At 32.8% G+C, this 19,027-nt stretch overlaps 1 protein-coding gene across 1 annotated transcript in view; it reads left to right on the top strand.

The window, feature by feature from the left end:
• The first annotated feature begins 940 nt into the window (after positions 1-940).
• Positions 941-19,027, top strand: part of LOC129217361 (uncharacterized) — a 35,120-nt gene continuing 17,033 nt past the window's right edge. Inside the window, exons 1-4 of the mRNA XM_054851648.1 lie at positions 941-1,062; positions 9,975-10,112; positions 10,492-11,248; positions 17,006-17,141. Of these exons, the coding sequence (XP_054707623.1) occupies positions 10,014-10,112; positions 10,492-11,248; positions 17,006-17,118 (969 nt within the window). The 5' untranslated portion in view covers positions 941-1,062; positions 9,975-10,013 and the 3' untranslated portion in view covers positions 17,119-17,141. The remainder of the gene's footprint in view (positions 1,063-9,974; positions 10,113-10,491; positions 11,249-17,005; positions 17,142-19,027) is intronic.

The raw sequence follows: 19,027 nt of genomic DNA, 5'->3' as shown, positions 1-19,027 counted from the left end.
AGCATTTTCTTCGTTACCACATGCGTTTGTTTTAGTTTTTAATGCCGCCATTAGACGGTGACTGCAGTGCCCCCTATAGTTCGTTGGAGTTGCGAAGTAAGATTACAGAATTCGATAAGTGAAAAGAAATAATGGTCAATCAACTGAAAAGAAAACTACCACCATATATCCGTGAGAATTTTGTTGATGATTTGCATAACATGACACAATTAAATCGTAACTCAGAAATTAGAAAAATCGAAACAGAAAATTTTTAAATTAACTGATTCGGGAATTCGAGAGAAATAACTCAGCTACAAATGGAAAACAATAATCGCTAGCCAAGCAAGGCAAAAAAGTATCTTCTTTCGATAACAATTTGTAATGTCATATTGAATTTTCTAGCATTAATTGTTATTCTTTTCAGGCCACAATTATTATTTAGTTTTATCAAGAATTGATAAATATCGAATTCAACATCGTGGTAATAGCTGCTTAGAACTACGAACTACGTAGTTTGCATTAATCTTTGACGTTTAGTAATGCTTCTTGAATTCTCATTTCTTTCTACGTGGGCCAGAATATCCACAAGACTTTGAAAATTAATTTAAAAAGAATAAAGCGAAAAAATCATACGTACGAACAAAAATCACAACACTTTTAGCATTTTGTTCGTTACCATGTGCGTTTGTTTTAGTTTTTAAGTCCGCCATTAGACAGTGACTTCAGTGCCTCCTATAGTTCGTTGGAGTTGCGAATTGACGGTTATGACACGCAAGTAAAGTCATGTGAATCATTACCGCTTTGTAGAGTCCCTAGGGACTCCACCGTTTTGTGGATAAAAATGGTAGATCACGCTCCAATATAATTTAGCTCTGGAAATATTTTTTAGTCTTCTTAGGAAGAGTGGCAACTGTTTATGGTTGTCACTTCATATGACGTAATATATAAACATATCTCGTTGAATTTCGTTAATTAGTACGAAATATTAGTTAAATTTCTCTAATTCGCCTGAAGCATTTTGTGTTGTTGTAAACTTGCACTTGAAGTCGAATACATTTGTTGTCAAAAAGCAATTAGATAGTGAGTTTATACTTGAAATTTTATTTAGCTTTTTAATTGGCAATCAAATATTTTTCTTAAAATTACAAAATGAAAGAAAATTTGATCGAGTTTTTCAAACACATAAATGAATTCTTGCTAAAGTTCTTGATTGTGTGATTTTCGCTTTTTCAGTTCAAAATCTTCGGATTCATTTTATTGTATATTTTGAAATTCTATGCTTCTGTGTACATGTTCATCGTAACTAATCATTTAAAGTTGAAAATTGAAAAATAGCTGGGTTAAAAAAATTCGTCTTCGTCACCAAAATTTATATTGTTGTGGTGCGTAAGTTTTTAATGTCGTAATCAGAAATATGTGTACGTCACAAGCGTGTATAAACATGTTTTCACAAATTGAGAAACAACACGTGTATGAATGAAAGGAAAACACATACCTAAGTTTTGAAATTAAAATAGATTCTATACAGTATTCATTTTTCTCTTGAAAATATCTTGTTGACAAGCAGAACTGTCGGAAATTGGGGCTAGGTTGCGAACCTTAATGCAGAGTATGTAAAAAAGGTGAAGTAAAAACTTTTTTTTTTTTTTTTTTTTTTGAAAGTGTGGAGAAAACTTTAAGAGTCGCTCTTTTTCTGTTGTAATTCTGTAATGTTCTGAATAATATTTTCTGTAGCCATATGAAACCACAACTACTATTTTTTTTGTAGTTATATTCAACTCAAATGCCCTTCTTCAAATTTCATTGTCTCAGTGTATCTAATTTTAAAAACTTATGTTTTTTTAAATGAAATAGCTAGATAAGTTAAAATTATATGCTGCCCCTAATTTTACCAGAAGGCTAGTTTTTACAATAGATAATGTAATTAAAAATTTTTAACTTATCAGTTTCAAGTCCAAGTGAAAGTACATTTAAAAAATATGTTTTTACAAAAAAAAAAAACTCGAGTCATGAAATGTATTGTTGTAACCAGTGCCGGATCAAAAGAGAAACCTTCACCGTTGGACAACTGTTAAAAGGGGGGGGGGGGCAAATTTGCCCTATTTCTGAGTTTTTTCATTGAAACTCAAAAATCTTGCAGGAAGGTGCGTAAGGCTGAAAGTTTCAAGATTCTCTCACGGGTTGGAACAATTGTAAATGCGGCACTAGATATTTATCTTCCTTCTCCCTACCATGCCAGTGAGATCAAACCCTCCAATGTCACTAAAATGCTGAAATTTGACTAGTTGATATCTGATTTATAGATCTTCTCTACTTACTGCTTTACTGCACTACTGGAACTGGTTTTTAGGCAGGGGTCAGGCCAGAGAATATTTGGGTCCGTTAAGGGACCCTTCACAAAAATCTGAACCAAAACTGACCTTTCACAAAATTCCAATCAACCAAAACTGACCATTCACAAAATTTTGATAAGCAAGAACGGATCTTTCACAAATTGTTTATTGAAAGAGCAAATCTGAAAGCAAAATAACGCATATTAAACCGATAATTTTTAGAACCTTTTTTAAAGTCAAATTAAAGGGATCAGTTTATACAAAATCTGTTAATTTTGCAAGGAAAAAGAAATTGGCACTCTTGTGATGCTTCTGCAAGCGATAAATAATTGCTACTTGCCAAATAAATGTAAATGCTTGCTGTTGGTTTCCTGGAAAGAAGCACAGCTAATTAGCAGCGGTATTGTAATCTTTTCTGAAAAGGCGTTGGTAAGCACTTTTCTCCCCCTCCCCTACTCATGATTTAATAATCAATAATAATAATAATATATATCTGCGAAATGAACTTAGAACTGCAAAGGGACAGTAAAAAGGGTGGGGAAAAAATATGATTGCTTCAAATAGGGTTACTAACTTCAAAATTATCACCACTTAGCTTCTGAACCTTTATAATGACTTGATTAGAAAATATTCTCAACATTTTACTAGCTTGTCAATATTTGCGTTTTTACGGTGTGGTGCAATGTTTAACTGTTATTTCGGGAGGAAATTATATGGGTTTGATTTTTCGATGCTAACAAGAATGATTAACTTTTTCTTTTAATTACCGATTTTTCGAATCTTTTAACATCTGATATGAGAATCATATTTTGTTCTTTTTTTCAAGCTAACTTCGCTTTATTGGGATGCAAATAAATGAAAAGTCTCTTTATTTTTGTTAGAACTCTCATTTCAAGTTTTTAAAGCAAAATTCTATTTTCTTCTAAGAGTCAAAAATTGTTTTTTTTTTTGCTTCAGCTGTGTCCACAGATATTAATGAAATAGGACTCTAAAATGCAATTTAAAAATAATTTTATCAAAAATATTTCTTTTACAAGCCGTTTTTATACTTTTGATGCCTTCACTTTGAGAATTGCGATCTCTTTGCATCCGCTATGGGAATCCGATTTTTCGAATTTTTGATGTTTAGTGCACTTTAAGAGGTAAAACAAATAATATCTCTTTTTATTTTTGTTAAAATCACGAAATTTATAAGTTTTAAATGAAATTCTGTGCTTTTTAAGAGTGTCTTGGTCAAAAAGTTAAATGGTGAACCCTTGTTATATGTGAACCCTTGTTGCCTTATTTTTTTGTTAAAATTTTTTTAAATATTGTTCAGAAATATTTCTAGTATAATTTAACATAATGTAGAATGGTAGATAAATATTGATACTTGAGAGAACGATGATCCCCCCCCCCCCCACCACACCAAATACTAGAAAAACACTGCAGAATGATGTTCTCTACATAGAAAAGGAAAACAGTCAACTTTAAGTTTAAATGATGCAGTTTATGCCATCTCTTAATTCTAAAATTTCGTTTTAACAAAAAAAAAAAAAAAGATTTTTTTTTTTGCAAAATTATTTGATTTTTACAAAATTAATATATTTTTCACAAAATTATTTGGGCAGTTCTCAAAAGGTGGGAGCAAACACAGACCTCAACTTTGAAGCTTCAACACCAAATAACTTTCATTTTAATTAACTCAAAAAATTTTGAGTTAAATTATAAAACTGTATAGAGACAAGAATTGACATAAATTATGGAAAAAATGCTCTTTAAATGCCCTTAAAAAAATATTTTCTTTGCTAAAAGGCGCAATTTTGGACATACCAAAACGTTAACTGAGCAAATGTACCATTAAAGAAAAATTTTTTAAAATTATTTCCATACGTTTCAAAAAAAATTTAAAGGCATGAATCTTACACTGAATAATTTTTTGTTAATATTTTACACAAATAACAAAAGTAAAGACAGATTATTCACTTTGTAAACGATTTTAGAAAATAGTAAGTTTGAAATTTGATGCATGTCCAAAATTTACAATCTTTACAATGCTATTTTTTGAGAACTAAGTATATGATGTTTTCATTTTAAAGGTGTTTATCGAGCCTCGGAATCAATTTTTAATTGTTTAAAAGTGTTTTCATAAGCTTTTATGCAGTATCTTAGAAGAAAAATAATTTTTTTTTAACGTACATGTGAGATGTCCAAATGGCGTTACGATCTTGACGCCGATAATTCTGTCCATTTATTCATAATTTTTGATGATCTACTGTCTTCTAACCTCAATAAAAAACGTTATTATAATGTTATCTTCTTTAATCCATTGGTATTCTGCATAATTAATATGTTACACATTGAACAATACATAAATTACATTAGAAACATGGCTGCTTATGATCGAACCGAAAGCCATTTTGCGCTAAAATCGCCAAGCAAACCTCCGTTGGCGACAACACAGTGTACGATAAGCTAAAGGTTACCAGAGGGGAATTCCAATTTGACAAATGTAGTTTATCGTCAGCTGTACCAGTTTTGGCGACTTTATCACCTGCGCTAGCATTTTTTTTTTTTTTTCCGCTTTTATTATTTTAGAATTCTTTTTCTCTTCTTTCTTTTGGAAACATAATTTAACGATCTCCAAATAGAAATACGAATTTCTTTCTTCAATAATTTTTTTAGACATCATTTTAATTCTTATGACATTAGAAAAAATATTCATTATTAAAACTGATGTCACTTTTTACAATTGTATTTTTTTTAGTTTGAAGCTTTTTTTTAACCTTGCATCAATTTCTTCAAAATCATTCCAAAACTTTATTATATGTAAGGAGCAGCATGTATAGCCATTCAAGTATTTCATTAATATCCTCTTTATTATTAAATTGCAAAATTTAAAAAGTAGTAAATAAAATTTTCATTGGAAAAGTTAAAAATCAGATTAACAATTGTCAAAAATGGTGAAACTTACGTTATGATGATGTCCAAAATCCGTTACCTACAGGAAAACAATGTCCAAAATCTGTTACCTACAGATTGCTGATTTAATTTGCTAATTAACAATTTTTACAAATACCTGCTGTCTTTTCATGTTCATATATTGTGTTCTAGGTATGCATACTATAGAATAAAATCAAAATTGATGTCAAATTCGAAAATTTTTGAAATTGCTCAAAGTTAACTTTTTTGTTCCCACCTTTTGAGAACTGCCCATTTGATTTTTCACAAAAAACAGACCCTGTGAAAAATCCTGAACAGACCCCTGTTTGGTCTACTCTCTACACTACTTACTGATTTTCAAGTCTAAACAACTTACTGATTTTTAAATCTTAACTACTACTTACACATGTAAAAGAAGGACCTGGCCAGATCTGTTTGACAAATTTCCCCTCTCCTTTGCATTTTTTTGTTGTAACCTAGCTGGATCTTTTTCAGTAAGTTACCACCCTATAGCCAGGGCTAGGGCAGAAATACATGAAAAGTACACCGCCAGCTCAGTCATTCCATCTGCAGTTTCCTCAGCAAAGGCTTTCTAAGCAATGTCAACGTGAGTGCTAATAAGCAAAGCTTATTAGCACTCAGGAGCCCGGAATAGGAAATGCCTGAGCTGGAGATGGAAAATCTCTTAAGGAAACCAAGAGTGCTGAACAAACTGGTAGCTAATATAGAATTAGCACTGACCAGACGAGTTACCAAAGCAATGGTTCGGTTCAACTCGAAGATTGAAGGCAAGGCAGGTACTATCAGTAATTTACTGATTACAGCAAGGCATTATTTTCAGTAAATTACCGCCCTATAGCCAGGGCTAAGGCAGAAATACATGAAATACACCACCAGCTCAGTCATTCCATCCGAGGACTGTAGTTTCGTGCTTGTGTGTAATCTGTTTCAAATAATGTACAATCCTTTTTTAAGCTCCCTGTTTTTAAATGTAGTTTAAAAAATGTATGCTAGCGTTATTTATTTTTGAAGCTATTCTATACACTAGCATCATTTTTTACCTTTTTTGTTTACCTAGATTATATGCGGTTACTGTCCCACTCTGTTCTGTGAGTCTCTTAATCAGGAGTGTATCGCACTCATTATGTAGATATAGCCAATCTTCCATGAATATACTGTCAATTCGCGATAGCTCGAATCTAAAGCACCAAAGGAAAATTTCTACTTATCGGAAGTTCGACTTATCCCTAGTTTTTGGCATTTTAATATTAAAAACCATCAAATATTGTAATTAATATGTATATTTAATGAATAAAATTACAGAACATTAAAGTTTTTAAGCACAATATGCACAGTTTAATCAAAAATATTGAACGAAAAAATCAAAAGCATGGTTTTGATTTCGATACTGCTCAAACCACTTGAATGAAGCTGATTCTACTTCAGGAAAGGTGCACATCTTCATTCCTTTAATTTGGATTCATAGATTCTATCACTTTAGAAGTTTTTCTTTTAATATCATTGACAGAGTACTTGCTTAGACATCTTTAATTGTAAAGAAAAATCACTCTGTCTCTCAGGAACTAATCAGCAAATGATCAAACAAAAGAATGAAGGGGAAAGTACAGAGGCGTAGCTAGACCCGACTTTCGGGGGGGGGGGGGGGTTACTTCTTTTATATATATATGTGTGTGTCAATTTTTTTAGTATTAAAAAAAAAGAGGGAGGCGAATCTTACATACTTTGGAATGGGGTGCCCCAATTCCGATACTTGTGTCAAACAAAACAAAAGCAAAGAATTTTTTTTTTATGTTATGGAAAATTCAACTTTTTTTTTCTTTTCCCTCCATTTAATTTGAAGTGAAATTTTCTAACAACGGTCTTGTCAAAACCAGTCTATCCAAATCAGGGGGAAATCAAATATCTGATGAGCGTGTTCCGTTCATTTCAGTGTGACTGCTTAATTTAGAGGCTAACACACATCTACAAAAGCTGGCTTCCCTGAAAGCTAATAGATACTTCCATTTCCGCCTGTAAACTGGATGTTTGACTTTCAATCTCATTGGTGGTCAGACTATAAAGACTATTTTTACTAACTTGGTTTGCACTAAAAGTATGAAATAAAATAAAAAAAGACTTCTTGAATTATAACCCGCAAAAAATGAAATTGCTTCTCATATCTTTATATTTATATGTTGCATTTTATGTATTTACATTTATGCTAATTCTAAAGCAGTTAATAAAATTCGAATAAAAAAAGTTAGGGAAGAAATATAGGCGGTAGAAAGTTATTCGCTCAAATGCATACCATCAGTTCTCCTTTCAAGTCTTTATTTTTAATTTTATTAGCTGCTTTAGAATTTACATAAATATCTATTTAGGAGAGCAACAGCAATTTTCGAGTATTATAAACAGAAGTCTTGTTTATTTTCTACTTTTTAATGAAAACCAAGCTAATAAAAATAATCTAGATTCATTTCCTTTTTAAACATTTTATTCATGTAATGCTATGCCGTTTTTCTTTTGAATTAAAATAAAATTACCTTCAGAAGGGTCTGATGGGACTAATGCTGCTTTGCAGACTGTACTTCGTTTTCTTCAGACGACGTTAACTTTCTCTTTTTAGAGCAATCCTTTTCGTCATTTTAATTTTTTTCTTTGGGTTTAAAAAAGCTTGTTATCGGTTTTGCTCGCTTCATTATGCAACAACTTTCACTTAGAATGTACTATTTTAAACAGACTGTACGTTTCCAAAAGATTACGCAGTAAAATACTGGCTGAAAAATCAATGTGATTGCAATGGATACTCTGGTTAGCAAAGGTCGTTTTGACTATGACCTATGACACACACGAGACCAGACCAACGAAAACCTCTATTGTCTTGAATTCCGTTTATGCTATCCTTTTTGGATTCGAAGCCTAATGATCTTTAAAGCAGCAAACAAAAACATTTTCTTCCACTCAGAAAGAGAGGAATTGTCTTCAAGAGCTGAGGAGGCAGTGGAAAAAAGGGAGAAATGCGTTCCACGAGTAGGCTTTCCAAGAAGATTAACCTATAACGCCGAAACACGTGTCTGCTGTAATTTGCAAATTTGTGCTTCTTCTAACGTTGTTTTGTCTTATTTTACTGTTCAGCACAAAGGTATTTATTTATCTCAAAGGATAGTCGTTTCGCGCACTTTCTTGGAAGAAGAGTAAAGGGATGAAATTCGCAGGTTTGACATGTAAAATGAACATTTCAAGTTCACGGTTAAAGGTCATTCAAGTTAAAAGCCATTTCGCTCTGTTATCTGGATTAGTACTGTTCTTTGGTTACTCTCTTTCTTAAAATTGTGATTCCTTAGAAAACCGAAATGATTGGAGCGAAAAGAAAGTATAAGTTCAAGTGATGAAAAAAGGAAAATCGTAGAATACTGGCCAAGTTAAATTTGCAGCAATTGATAGCCTCAAAAGGATAAATAATGAATCCAAAAAAAAAAAAATAAATAAATAAATAAATAAATAAATAAAATAAATCAGGGACCAAAAAGTAATAAAAGACTTTTTCTTGAAAAAGATATGCTTAAAGTTTCTTTTACTGTCAAAATGATTCCTTAAACTCACAAAAAAGCACTTAATAATGTAATAATAGAATAAATACCTAACAAAACTAATAAAGAGGAATTTTAATCAAGAGCCCATATTGTCTTTAGTATCGATTTCAAATTTCCACCATCATATTTCAAATTTCTATAAAAAGTTTCTTAAAGCCCCCGTATCTCGAAACCTCTTTATCTCGATTTTTTTCTTTAATGTGAAATTTGAAATATACAGATTCGACTGTATGCAATATTCCCACTGCGCGGCTCATAAAATTAAACATATTTAACAATTTGCAGAATCTATGACAAAGAATTTAACAAATCAATCTCATTTCTAAAGCGAAGTGTCAAATTTCACTCAATTATCAAAAAATTGTCTCAGCAGAGGGAGGCTTCTTTATGCTTGAGGGTCACACATGGAGCAGATTTTCATTGGCATTGGGGGGGGGGGGGGGGCGAGTAAAGTGAATTTTTGACCTTTGTTACTCAGAAAAAAGTTGTTTTGATTTTTTTTCTTTTTCTTTCTCTTCTCTCTTCTTTTTCTTTTTTTTTTGTAAGACTAACGTTTCGAGGGGGGGGAGGGGGGTTTGTCCCCAAAAAAACCCCCTTAGCTACGCCCCTGGGAAAGCATAAAGTATCTTAACTTAGGTGAGCCTTTGAATAAAGGTACAATCAGTTAACTTGACAGCTTAAAAGCAAATTCGTAGTCGAGCAATATGTCAAAGTGTAAACAGTACAGTACAAGAAAAGAAAGCAAACTAACTCATTTCCGCACATGTAACTCTTTTATTGCACATTGGCTCAACAGGTGCTGTTCTTGCTTTAGAGGTCCATTGTGCAGGAATTGCCAGTGAAGAAGATATTTTCTCTCATAGTCACTTGTTCCTTTCTGTTTTTCTCTACGATTGTTCAAAATAAATTTCGAATCATCTTTGAAAAAAACTTCGAGTTAAAGGAAGTTCACTTTGAGTTATTCAGAATAATTAGCATGGAAGGTCGAACTTGATAAAAACTTCGAGTTATAGGAATTTGAGTTATCATGAATTGACTGCATATCCTATATATTTTGTTAAAGGGATGTTCTTTGTTAAGAAAGAGCAACATTGTGCTAGTTTGTTTCCAATTCTTTTTGCTGACATATTGTATCTCCAATAAGGTTTGATGAACTGACAAGCATTTTAAAAGACAATGTGAAATGGAGTTGCCCAACCAAAATGCTCCTTTGCTGTTTACTCAGATGCTTCAAATGTTCCCGAATATTCCACATGAAATTATTTTATTATATAGTTTACAGGTAAATTTATTTTGAGATTCTGTCCTTTTTTTTTCTTTTTGAAAATTCTTTCTATAAAGTTTGTTCTAAATGTTGTATCAGCATTTTATGTAAATTTTTGGCTGAATTAATCATTTCCTTTGAAAGGAGGACATTGATGAAAATAAGTTTTAAAGAAATATTAATTCTTTTTGTAACCTTTAAATTCTTAAGCTTTTGACAAAATACTTTTCTCAAAATATACAAAAATATAATTAATATTGCTAACATGTTGAGGTATTTATACTTTATCTTTAAAATCCTGCAAAAAATATCACAAAAAATTATGATTTAAACATAATTGCATTAAAAAAATAAATAATTATTTTATTCATATTCCTTTTTTCTTTTTGTTTTTTAGTATTCAAATGATGTAGAAAAATGCATTCAAATGTTGAAAATGCAGAATGGAAAATATATGAATGCTGGAGAAAATGATCTTATTGTAAATTTTCCTGCTGATCAACAACTGAGTGATTTAAATATTGAACCCAATCAACTTACAGATTCCTTTGGTGATGAAACCAGTTTTGATAAATCTTATCAGCTTTCTAATAGTCCACAACTAAATGCTTTAAACAACAATGTGGGTACTAAATCTGTTATGCAAAGTTCAATGAACAATATTGTTCCTACCTTGGAACATAATTCAAATGAGAACATTAGTGACGATTCTTCCCTATATAAAGAACTAAAACCAAGCGTCGAATCTCCAAGTGTTCACCCTGAATGTTCATTGCCAATTCCAGATAATGAAAATTCTGTTCAAAATCCTCAAAGGATATTTCAAAATGGAGTGTTAAATATTCCACCTTATTATTTAGAAGCATCACCAGCACTTCACATAAATGTTGAAGGTGATGAAGAAAGCAATCACAGTTGGAGGCCAAATATGACTTTTGATGGTTTATACTCTGATTTTTTCTTGTCTTCACCTAACTCTGACCATACAAACAATTCTGACGTGATGAAACACTCATCAAAATCTCCCACAAGTTCTGGACTGGATCAAATGTCTTTGTCCTCATTTCCCGTGAGAAACTTTTCAATTCCATTCATTCCATCATCAAATAATTTTCCATACAGAGATCAAAGTACTGTCTCACATGACGTTTTGAGTAAGTATATGTTTATTTCTTATTATTTCCTGTGAATAAAATGCCAGCATATTTTACTTTTTAAAAAGATATGTTTTTCTGTTTTACTTTTTTTTAATATCTAAAAAATCAAATTTTTTTTACAGCTGTTGTTTTTAGTAGTTTTTTTTTTACTCGGATAAGTTTTGATTTTACGTGAATGCGGCATTGCACACCAATAACCTTTTCTCCTTTTTCAAAATCCAAACTCCTGCAATTGCAGGTAACACGTAATAAACTGCATTTTTGCATGTGCTAGGAAGCAAGCATAGACCACTGGAGACAATTTTTTGCAATTGGTTCTAGAACTCTTTCTAGAAATAAAGTTATTAAACTTGCACAATTCAGAGCTCACTGGAAGAAGAAAAGTTTTCAGAAGTGACAATGGAGAACAAAACCAACAAGGATACTGACATTGACGACACCCAACCAAAAGCTTAACGTTGAAAATTTTGGACCATTCCTTAATAATGTTTCTGATTTGTTAGTGAAAAAGATACCGCCATGGAAGTGATCATGGACGGATCAATGCCCCCACAAAGAACTTCAGAGAAAAATAATTAATGAAATGCCAAACAAGATCACAACCAGCTTTTTAAATAAACACTTAGTAAATTTGTGTTTTCTCAATGCATGTGCATTAAGTGCACGTGCTTTGTGCATATATATCAGAAAGAGTACACATTAAACTTATTATTTATATTTATCTATTTACTAGAATGAAGTGTTTTTTTCAATCTATGGAACCTAACCCCTATTTTTTTAATAACACTATTAAATCATAACTAGTCGATCCGTGCGGAACTCCGCACTGTACTTCGAATTGTTTCATAAGGCATTTCGCTCTTTAAAAATTTCAAAGAAAGAATATTATGAAGAAAAACCGAAAAAAGTAAGCGCACAAGAGAAGGCATGTAATTTGAAGACATCAGTAACAAAACCTCGTTAAATACAACGTTGTGATAATTTGATCATCGCTCCCCTTTTGGTTGTACGTATTTTCAAAGCAAATATAAATATCATTAAAAGTGTGGCTGAGTGACACGTGAAAAACCAGTAATTTTGCATGTGAAAAAACAGGTTGTGGCAAATACAGTCCTGCCCATGTGGGCATCTGACGGGAAAAAAGGAAACATTAAAGAGATATTTAGTGGCATGGATTCGAACTGGTGCCATTCTGATTAACAGTACGACGCTCCAACAAACCTAGCAACTGTGCCTTCCTTTTCGAATGCTATTCATTGAAGGGATGTGTAATAAAACACAGTAAAAAAGTTTTTTGCCGAAAAAAATATAATAAAATCATGCGTCTATGTTTTGTTATTAGCCAGCATGATACGATTTAAAATTATTCGTAAAACATGGAATTTGATTAAAGAATGAGGAAGATCTCACGTAGCGATTGAAACAAACATTCTAGAGAAGTAATAAATTCGGTTGAAAAAATGAATGTTTTTATTTTTGAATATTCAACAATTTCCCATAGCAGGCTTTTTTTAACCTGTACGGCTTAAAAGCCCGCACTTGTTTTTCTTTTAATCGAACACTTAAAATTTAAAACCAAAACCAGTTGAACTGAGTTCATTTTTTAAGTGTAATTTTTCGAACGTAGACAAAATGTTTTTTTTTTTCAGCCGAAAGCAGAGGATTTCTTACTAATGAAGTTGATAATAATTTTAATGTTTTAAATCATATTTGAATAAATAATTAAAGATTTACTGGTTGAAACTCGTAGTTTTAATTTGGCGTAGTATTTTTGCATTTGTACAAAAGTTCGAACTCTGCTATTAGAAAAATCTACATTTCAGCATACAATGAAAATGTTTTTCTGCACAAAAAGGATTCCCATGAGGTATATCTAATACTCTTTTTATGCTTACATTATGCTCAGTGGTCTGGACGGAGTCAAAGTTTAAAAAAAAGGGGAAGAACACCCTTCGATTAGCAGTCAACTTATCTGAATGATAACTGTAGCCTGCATAAAGAAGTCGAAACACCAAATAGCATTCCCACTGCATTTATTTTATTACGTGTGTTATCTGTTGTATGTTATGAGTACATGTAATGTGTAATATTACTGTAAATTTGCTATTATGTCGGACAGCCCGAACTCGCCCGAAGTTCAGACAGTTTATAGCCGAACGCTCTACCGAAAAAAAAAACCCACAGGTAATTTCAAGTTTTTTTTCTTGCGGAGAAGTGTTTTTATTTTTAAAAATTTTTGCAATTTGTTATTGCAGGCTGTTTGAACCGTTATGACTTAGATGGCAGCACGTGTTCATCATTTAACAGCACGGTTAAAATACAAAATAATTTGAACTAAGTTCTTTTTTAAGCTTAGCTTTTCAACTGTAGTAAAAATGTGATACGCTATTTTTTTTTTTGCAAAAAGAAGAAAAATATATATATTACTCTTTAAATTGAGGTAGTATTTTTTTTATTTGTACAAAGAGTCAAAAACTCATTAGAAGAATCTATATTTCAACATGCAATTTATTATATTTTACCGAACAAAAAACAATTCCAATGTAGTCTGAAATCTTAAACCTGATATTTATATTTTCGCTTACATTATGCTTTAATTTTCTTCCCGGAGCAAAAACTTAAAAAAAAAAAAACCCTTACAATTGAGTATGAATTTAGCTCCGTGTTGCATCAAGTTTTTATAACAGCTAGGAGCGTTTCTACCTCATGTATTCCCTCATATATGGTATTCATTGTTCATGTAATGCGCGATATTTTTCTAATTTTTTGATGCAGATTGTCCGGACGTGGGCCCGAACACGCATTCTCCTGGTTACCAGTCGAGCGCTCTGCCGATCAAGCTTTTCAGCTCTGTTGGTAACAGTGCAAGTTAAAGTTATAAATTTAACCCAAAACCTCATTCTGGTTCTTTAAAACAGGTTTTTTTTGCCCGAAAAAACAATTTTTAAACCGTGGGTCTATTTTTCGTCAGTAGCCTGCACGCTAAGCTTTAAAATAAGGTGTAAATCAAAGAAATCGATCAAGAATTGGGGAAAATCTGGCGTAGAAACCAAAAACAGGCTACAGAAATAATATATAAGGATTTACATGGTTTTGATTTCGGTGAAACATAGCTCCCAACTAAAACGAGGGTTTAGTGTATGTGTCTATATATTCAGTGTTTAATATCACTGCTTGAAATCATTGATAATATGCTGGTTCAAGACCACTAAAAACTGAATCGGGGCACTCTGAAATAAAACTCAATAGTCTGTGGGGCCAATGATTGTTTGTTGTCAATCGAGCCAGTTTACAATTTTTACATATTGTGAATATTACTCGTTTTATTTTGTATATTTTCATCGATTTTGTGCATGTAGATTTTGGCAAATTCATCTGAGATGCAAAATCAGTTTAATGCTTTAAATATCAAATTAAAGTTATTAGATACAGTCAATAAATTTGGCAAATTTTGTGCAGAAGGATTAACATATGAGCAGAGAAATGCTTTTAAGTTGTAGAAACGTATTTCTTGTTACACTTTGACTGGATCAATCATCATTTTCTGAACCAGTGCACTTTATTGTAGGCTGGTACAAAGGCTTAGGAAATTCTTTCAAAGATTTCTAACGCTGTTTTATATATACTTATGGTAGTTATGTAGTTTTTCATGTTATTTATTAGTACTATTGTGTTTCTGCGCCTCCCATATGGCAAACCATGATTTTTAATCTTGTTAGTGGTTCAAAAAAGGTTTTTAGACTTTACTATAAAAAATGAATTTATTCACAAAAATTGCTTATAACTTTTTGCAATACAACCCTTTGGATGCAATACACTTGTCCATTCGGGCAAACAAGTCTTTAAATGTTGATGACCATTTATCTTTACTTAACTGGTTACTTCACTTGCCAAATCTGCTTCCTGCATTTTATTTTTAATTTTTGGGGACAAAAAAAGGTCACAGGGTGCAAGATCTGGTGAGTAGGGAGAGTGTGCAGGGTTTTTGATACCTTCTGCTTTAAGATAATCCTTAATTCTCTGTGTATTCCATATGTTCCGCATTTGGGATCTTTTTGATGCTACTATTTCCAGAACTTCTGACAAAACAGTTGGTCACCATACCAGTTGTGCAGTAACCGTTCTTCTTGTCCTTCCAGCACTATGGTAGCAATATAACCTGAAATATTACCACCATTCTTTTTCTGACACTTCTTGTGCGTCTGACCTTGGTTGGTCGCGGATCACCTGGAATGTACCAGGTCAACGACCAGGGGCGCAACCAGAAAATATTTTCAGGGGGGGGGGGGACAATTTTTTTTCCGCAACACTCTTATCAGCGGTTCTCTCCCTTTCTCTCTCTCTTTCTTTACATCAATAATTATTATTAATATTATTTAGTAAAATTCCTTAAAATTGTATAAGTTTTGCAATTTATTCAAAAAACTGTTGCAAAAACATTAATTGTTTCTTATGCCAGAATTGAAATCACGTTAAGAATAAAGTACTTGAAACAACATTATGGCGGTAAGAAAATGGGCGGCGGGTATGGAAATCAATACTTGTTATTACTTCGTTTACTATATTAATGAAATAAATTACAATGCACACGAATTTTCATCACCAAAGGCTCTAAACTATTCATATTTTTAAAATCATTCAAGGAAAGAAAAAAAAAAAGGAACACGTTAAAATGGCCTGAAATCACTTAAAAATACAACAAAATAGTCAATAAAATCACTTACACTTGATGAGTCCTAAATATCCACATTGCATATGTACACTTATAAAATTGTCTTATTGTCTACAATCCCTGGCTTACTTTGGAACCACTTCGTTTTCTCAAAGCGTTTTCATCTTCGTTCGAATTAAAAAAAGAAAAAAAGAAGAGTATTTTTGAAAATTGTTCAAATTGGTGTTCGGGGGGAAGGGGGGGGGGCACGGGACCTGTGGGACCTCCCTCTGGTAGCGCCCCTGTCATGGACTTGTGCTTTGTTTCTAGATCAAACTAGTGAATCCATGTTTCATCGCTTTTTAACTATACCCCAGCCACCTCTGTCTGTGTCATCGTTGATTTTGTTTTCATCATGTAGCACCATTCCATGCGAATATTTTTTTGGGGCATCACTCAGTGCGTGAGGGTTCATCTTGAGCAACGCTTTTGCAGCAAAAGGTGATTGTACAAAATGGCATTGACTCTCCCTGAACTGATCTTTAAGATTTTAAATATATCCTGATGCGTTACTTTCAGTTCCTTTTTCACAAGGGGAACACACTTTTTCAACATTTCCTCCGTTGTCGAAGTGCTTGGACGTCTGCTTCTGGGATTCATATTCTAAGGATCTTTTTTCCATGCTCAAACTTGTTAAACCAGTTGAATACTGTGCCACGTAAAGGAGAAGCATCCGAAAGGAGGAAGAAAGGGCTTTGGAAACACTCCGCAGCAGTCAAACCTTTTGAAAATTGCAAAAAACCATGACGTGCAACGCTTCTCTGTTCAACTCCATTGTCGGAATGAGAGAGCGGCATGTTCAAAAGAGGAAAGACCCCCACATAGAAATTCTTTGTTTGATGTCAGGTAGTACAGCCATCTACCAAAAAATACTGAAAGTTAAAACTACTGATGGCATTGAAAGTTAATTTTTAACTCGTATTTTTCTATGAGAGTCTAAAAACTTTTTTAACCACCTAAGTAAATTCTGAATGAAAAATAGGTTTTATCTAAATGTTATTTGAAATTATACTTTTTCTTAATGTTTTTTCCCCTTCTTTCAGATATCTTAAACTTCCAAAGAATTCAACTTAACATTATGAGATATGAAATACTGAAATCTAGAACAGAGTTAGATAATTTAAAGGAGGAAGTTGAAAATTGTCTTGGGAGTTGAATGAAAAAAAGCATTCCAGAGAGGTAATATCTTTTGATTTGAGTGTAGAATTACTGCTGTTTTTGAGTTCCTTGTTAGTGTTCCTTGTTAATGAACATTTATTAATTTTCTTTTAAAGTGAACTTTACTCTGTATTTTTTCTAATGCACATTTGTACATTTTTTTTTTGTCTCAGCTGACACAAAATAGTTTTTGCTTTCATAATGAGATAATACAGCCAAAATGTCCAGAACAATTTAAATGTTTTTAAAAATTATTTGAATACATGAAGGGTTATGGGAGTATCTTCAACATTCTACTTTTTCAATAAAGTTACGTGGTATTGTCATTTTTGATCTCTAACAACAAAAGCTTTGATAAAATGTCCTTAAGTTCTGATAAAAATAGTCTTACTTACTACACCCTATACTAACACACAGCTAGAAAAATACTGTACTGGCATTTGGAAAAGAAACATTATCTTGTGAATTGTATTTGATTTTACTCCGTTTTGATGTTGTTTTCTACAATAAACGCTCTTTAGAACAACCTCCCATTGACTACGACCATTCCATTATTACATTTGATGCACAAAGTTCCATTTGCTTTTTCATAGATGCAATATCATTTTAACGTCGATTAGAACATCCAAGCTGTATCATTCATTTCAGTATAATATCCAAAATTAAGTTACAACTTATTTGTAATTCTCTTGACTACCGATTTGAAAACTAATATTTAACAACAGAAAATTGCCCGTCAAAGTATGACGGGATCGGCTGGTGGCGTGATGCTTAGGCACTGACCTTCTACGCTTGTGGACCCGGGTTCTGGGCCTTCCTGAAGGTGGCCAATCGGTGGGATTTTCGAGATGCAGAAAATCATCAGTGCCCATCTCATACGATTATGTGGCATGTAAAAGATCCCTTGGGTATTTGTTTGGCTTAGAATGTCCTCGGGGTGACATTAAATTCCTAGTGCAATTTTGCATCAAAAGAGGGCCAGTTGCCTCCATCTGGTGGGAAACTGGGCGTCAAAAAACAGGTTAGGGGTGCAGTTAACCAAAATACATGCTCAATATAAAGCAGTTTGTTTTAATCTATACTTTGTAACTCTTGCAATTGTTCCTCTCTTCTGCAAAAAATATATAAAAATAAAATGATAAAGAAAATTAAAACAGCCGAGGGCAAATTTGCAGAAAAAGAGTTAGGAGTATAAGGTGATCCGATTATGATCCCATGTTTTTGATTTTTTCCCCCATTTCAAAAGAAATGAAAATATGTGAGCCGGGGGGGGGGGGAGGGGGGAGTATTCCCTTCTTCTCTCAAATTGCAGTTCCATGCAGACAGAGGGGGTTGGTGTGGGGCGGGGGGGGGGGGGTATCATAGCTGATTGAAAAAAAAAAACAATGTGATGAGTTAGAACCCAAATATAAACACTTGAATATGCAAAAAATTTATTTAGAGCAAAATTTAAATGTTATTCCCCCTGGTGGAAGTAATATTTATTTTTATGATGCTTATCTTGTGTCTGGTTTTGAGAATTAGCTTGTTCTTACTGTTCAAAGAGTCAGATTGCTATGTGTTTCTGTTCAGTGAAGTTGGATTATTTCTTGCGCATATAATTTTAAAATTTAGTCACTAACATTTTCCTTTTTTAAATGTAAATATTAATTTGTTTGATTAAAATGCTATGGAAAATTGAAATTCTCTTCCTTGTGATTGGAAAAAGCGGACAGAAATGGATGCAAAATCAGCACATGGTGCCCAAGGGCGATCCAGGCTCACCAAGGGGGGGGGGGGGGGTCACCAAATGTGTACCCACAAACAATGGTATCTTGGTGTGAGGGGGGGGGGGTACGACATGCTCGTCATAAAAAAGGAGGTTTCTTCGGTCTAAATCGTAGTTTTACCATATTTCGTTATGTATG

Source organism: Uloborus diversus, chromosome 2 (assembly GCF_026930045.1).
Source record: "Uloborus diversus isolate 005 chromosome 2, Udiv.v.3.1, whole genome shotgun sequence".
Taxonomy (NCBI): Eukaryota; Metazoa; Arthropoda; class Arachnida; order Araneae; family Uloboridae; genus Uloborus; species Uloborus diversus.
The sequence above is the reverse complement of the archived record's forward strand: the minus strand, read 5'-3'. Positions and strand labels throughout refer to the sequence as shown.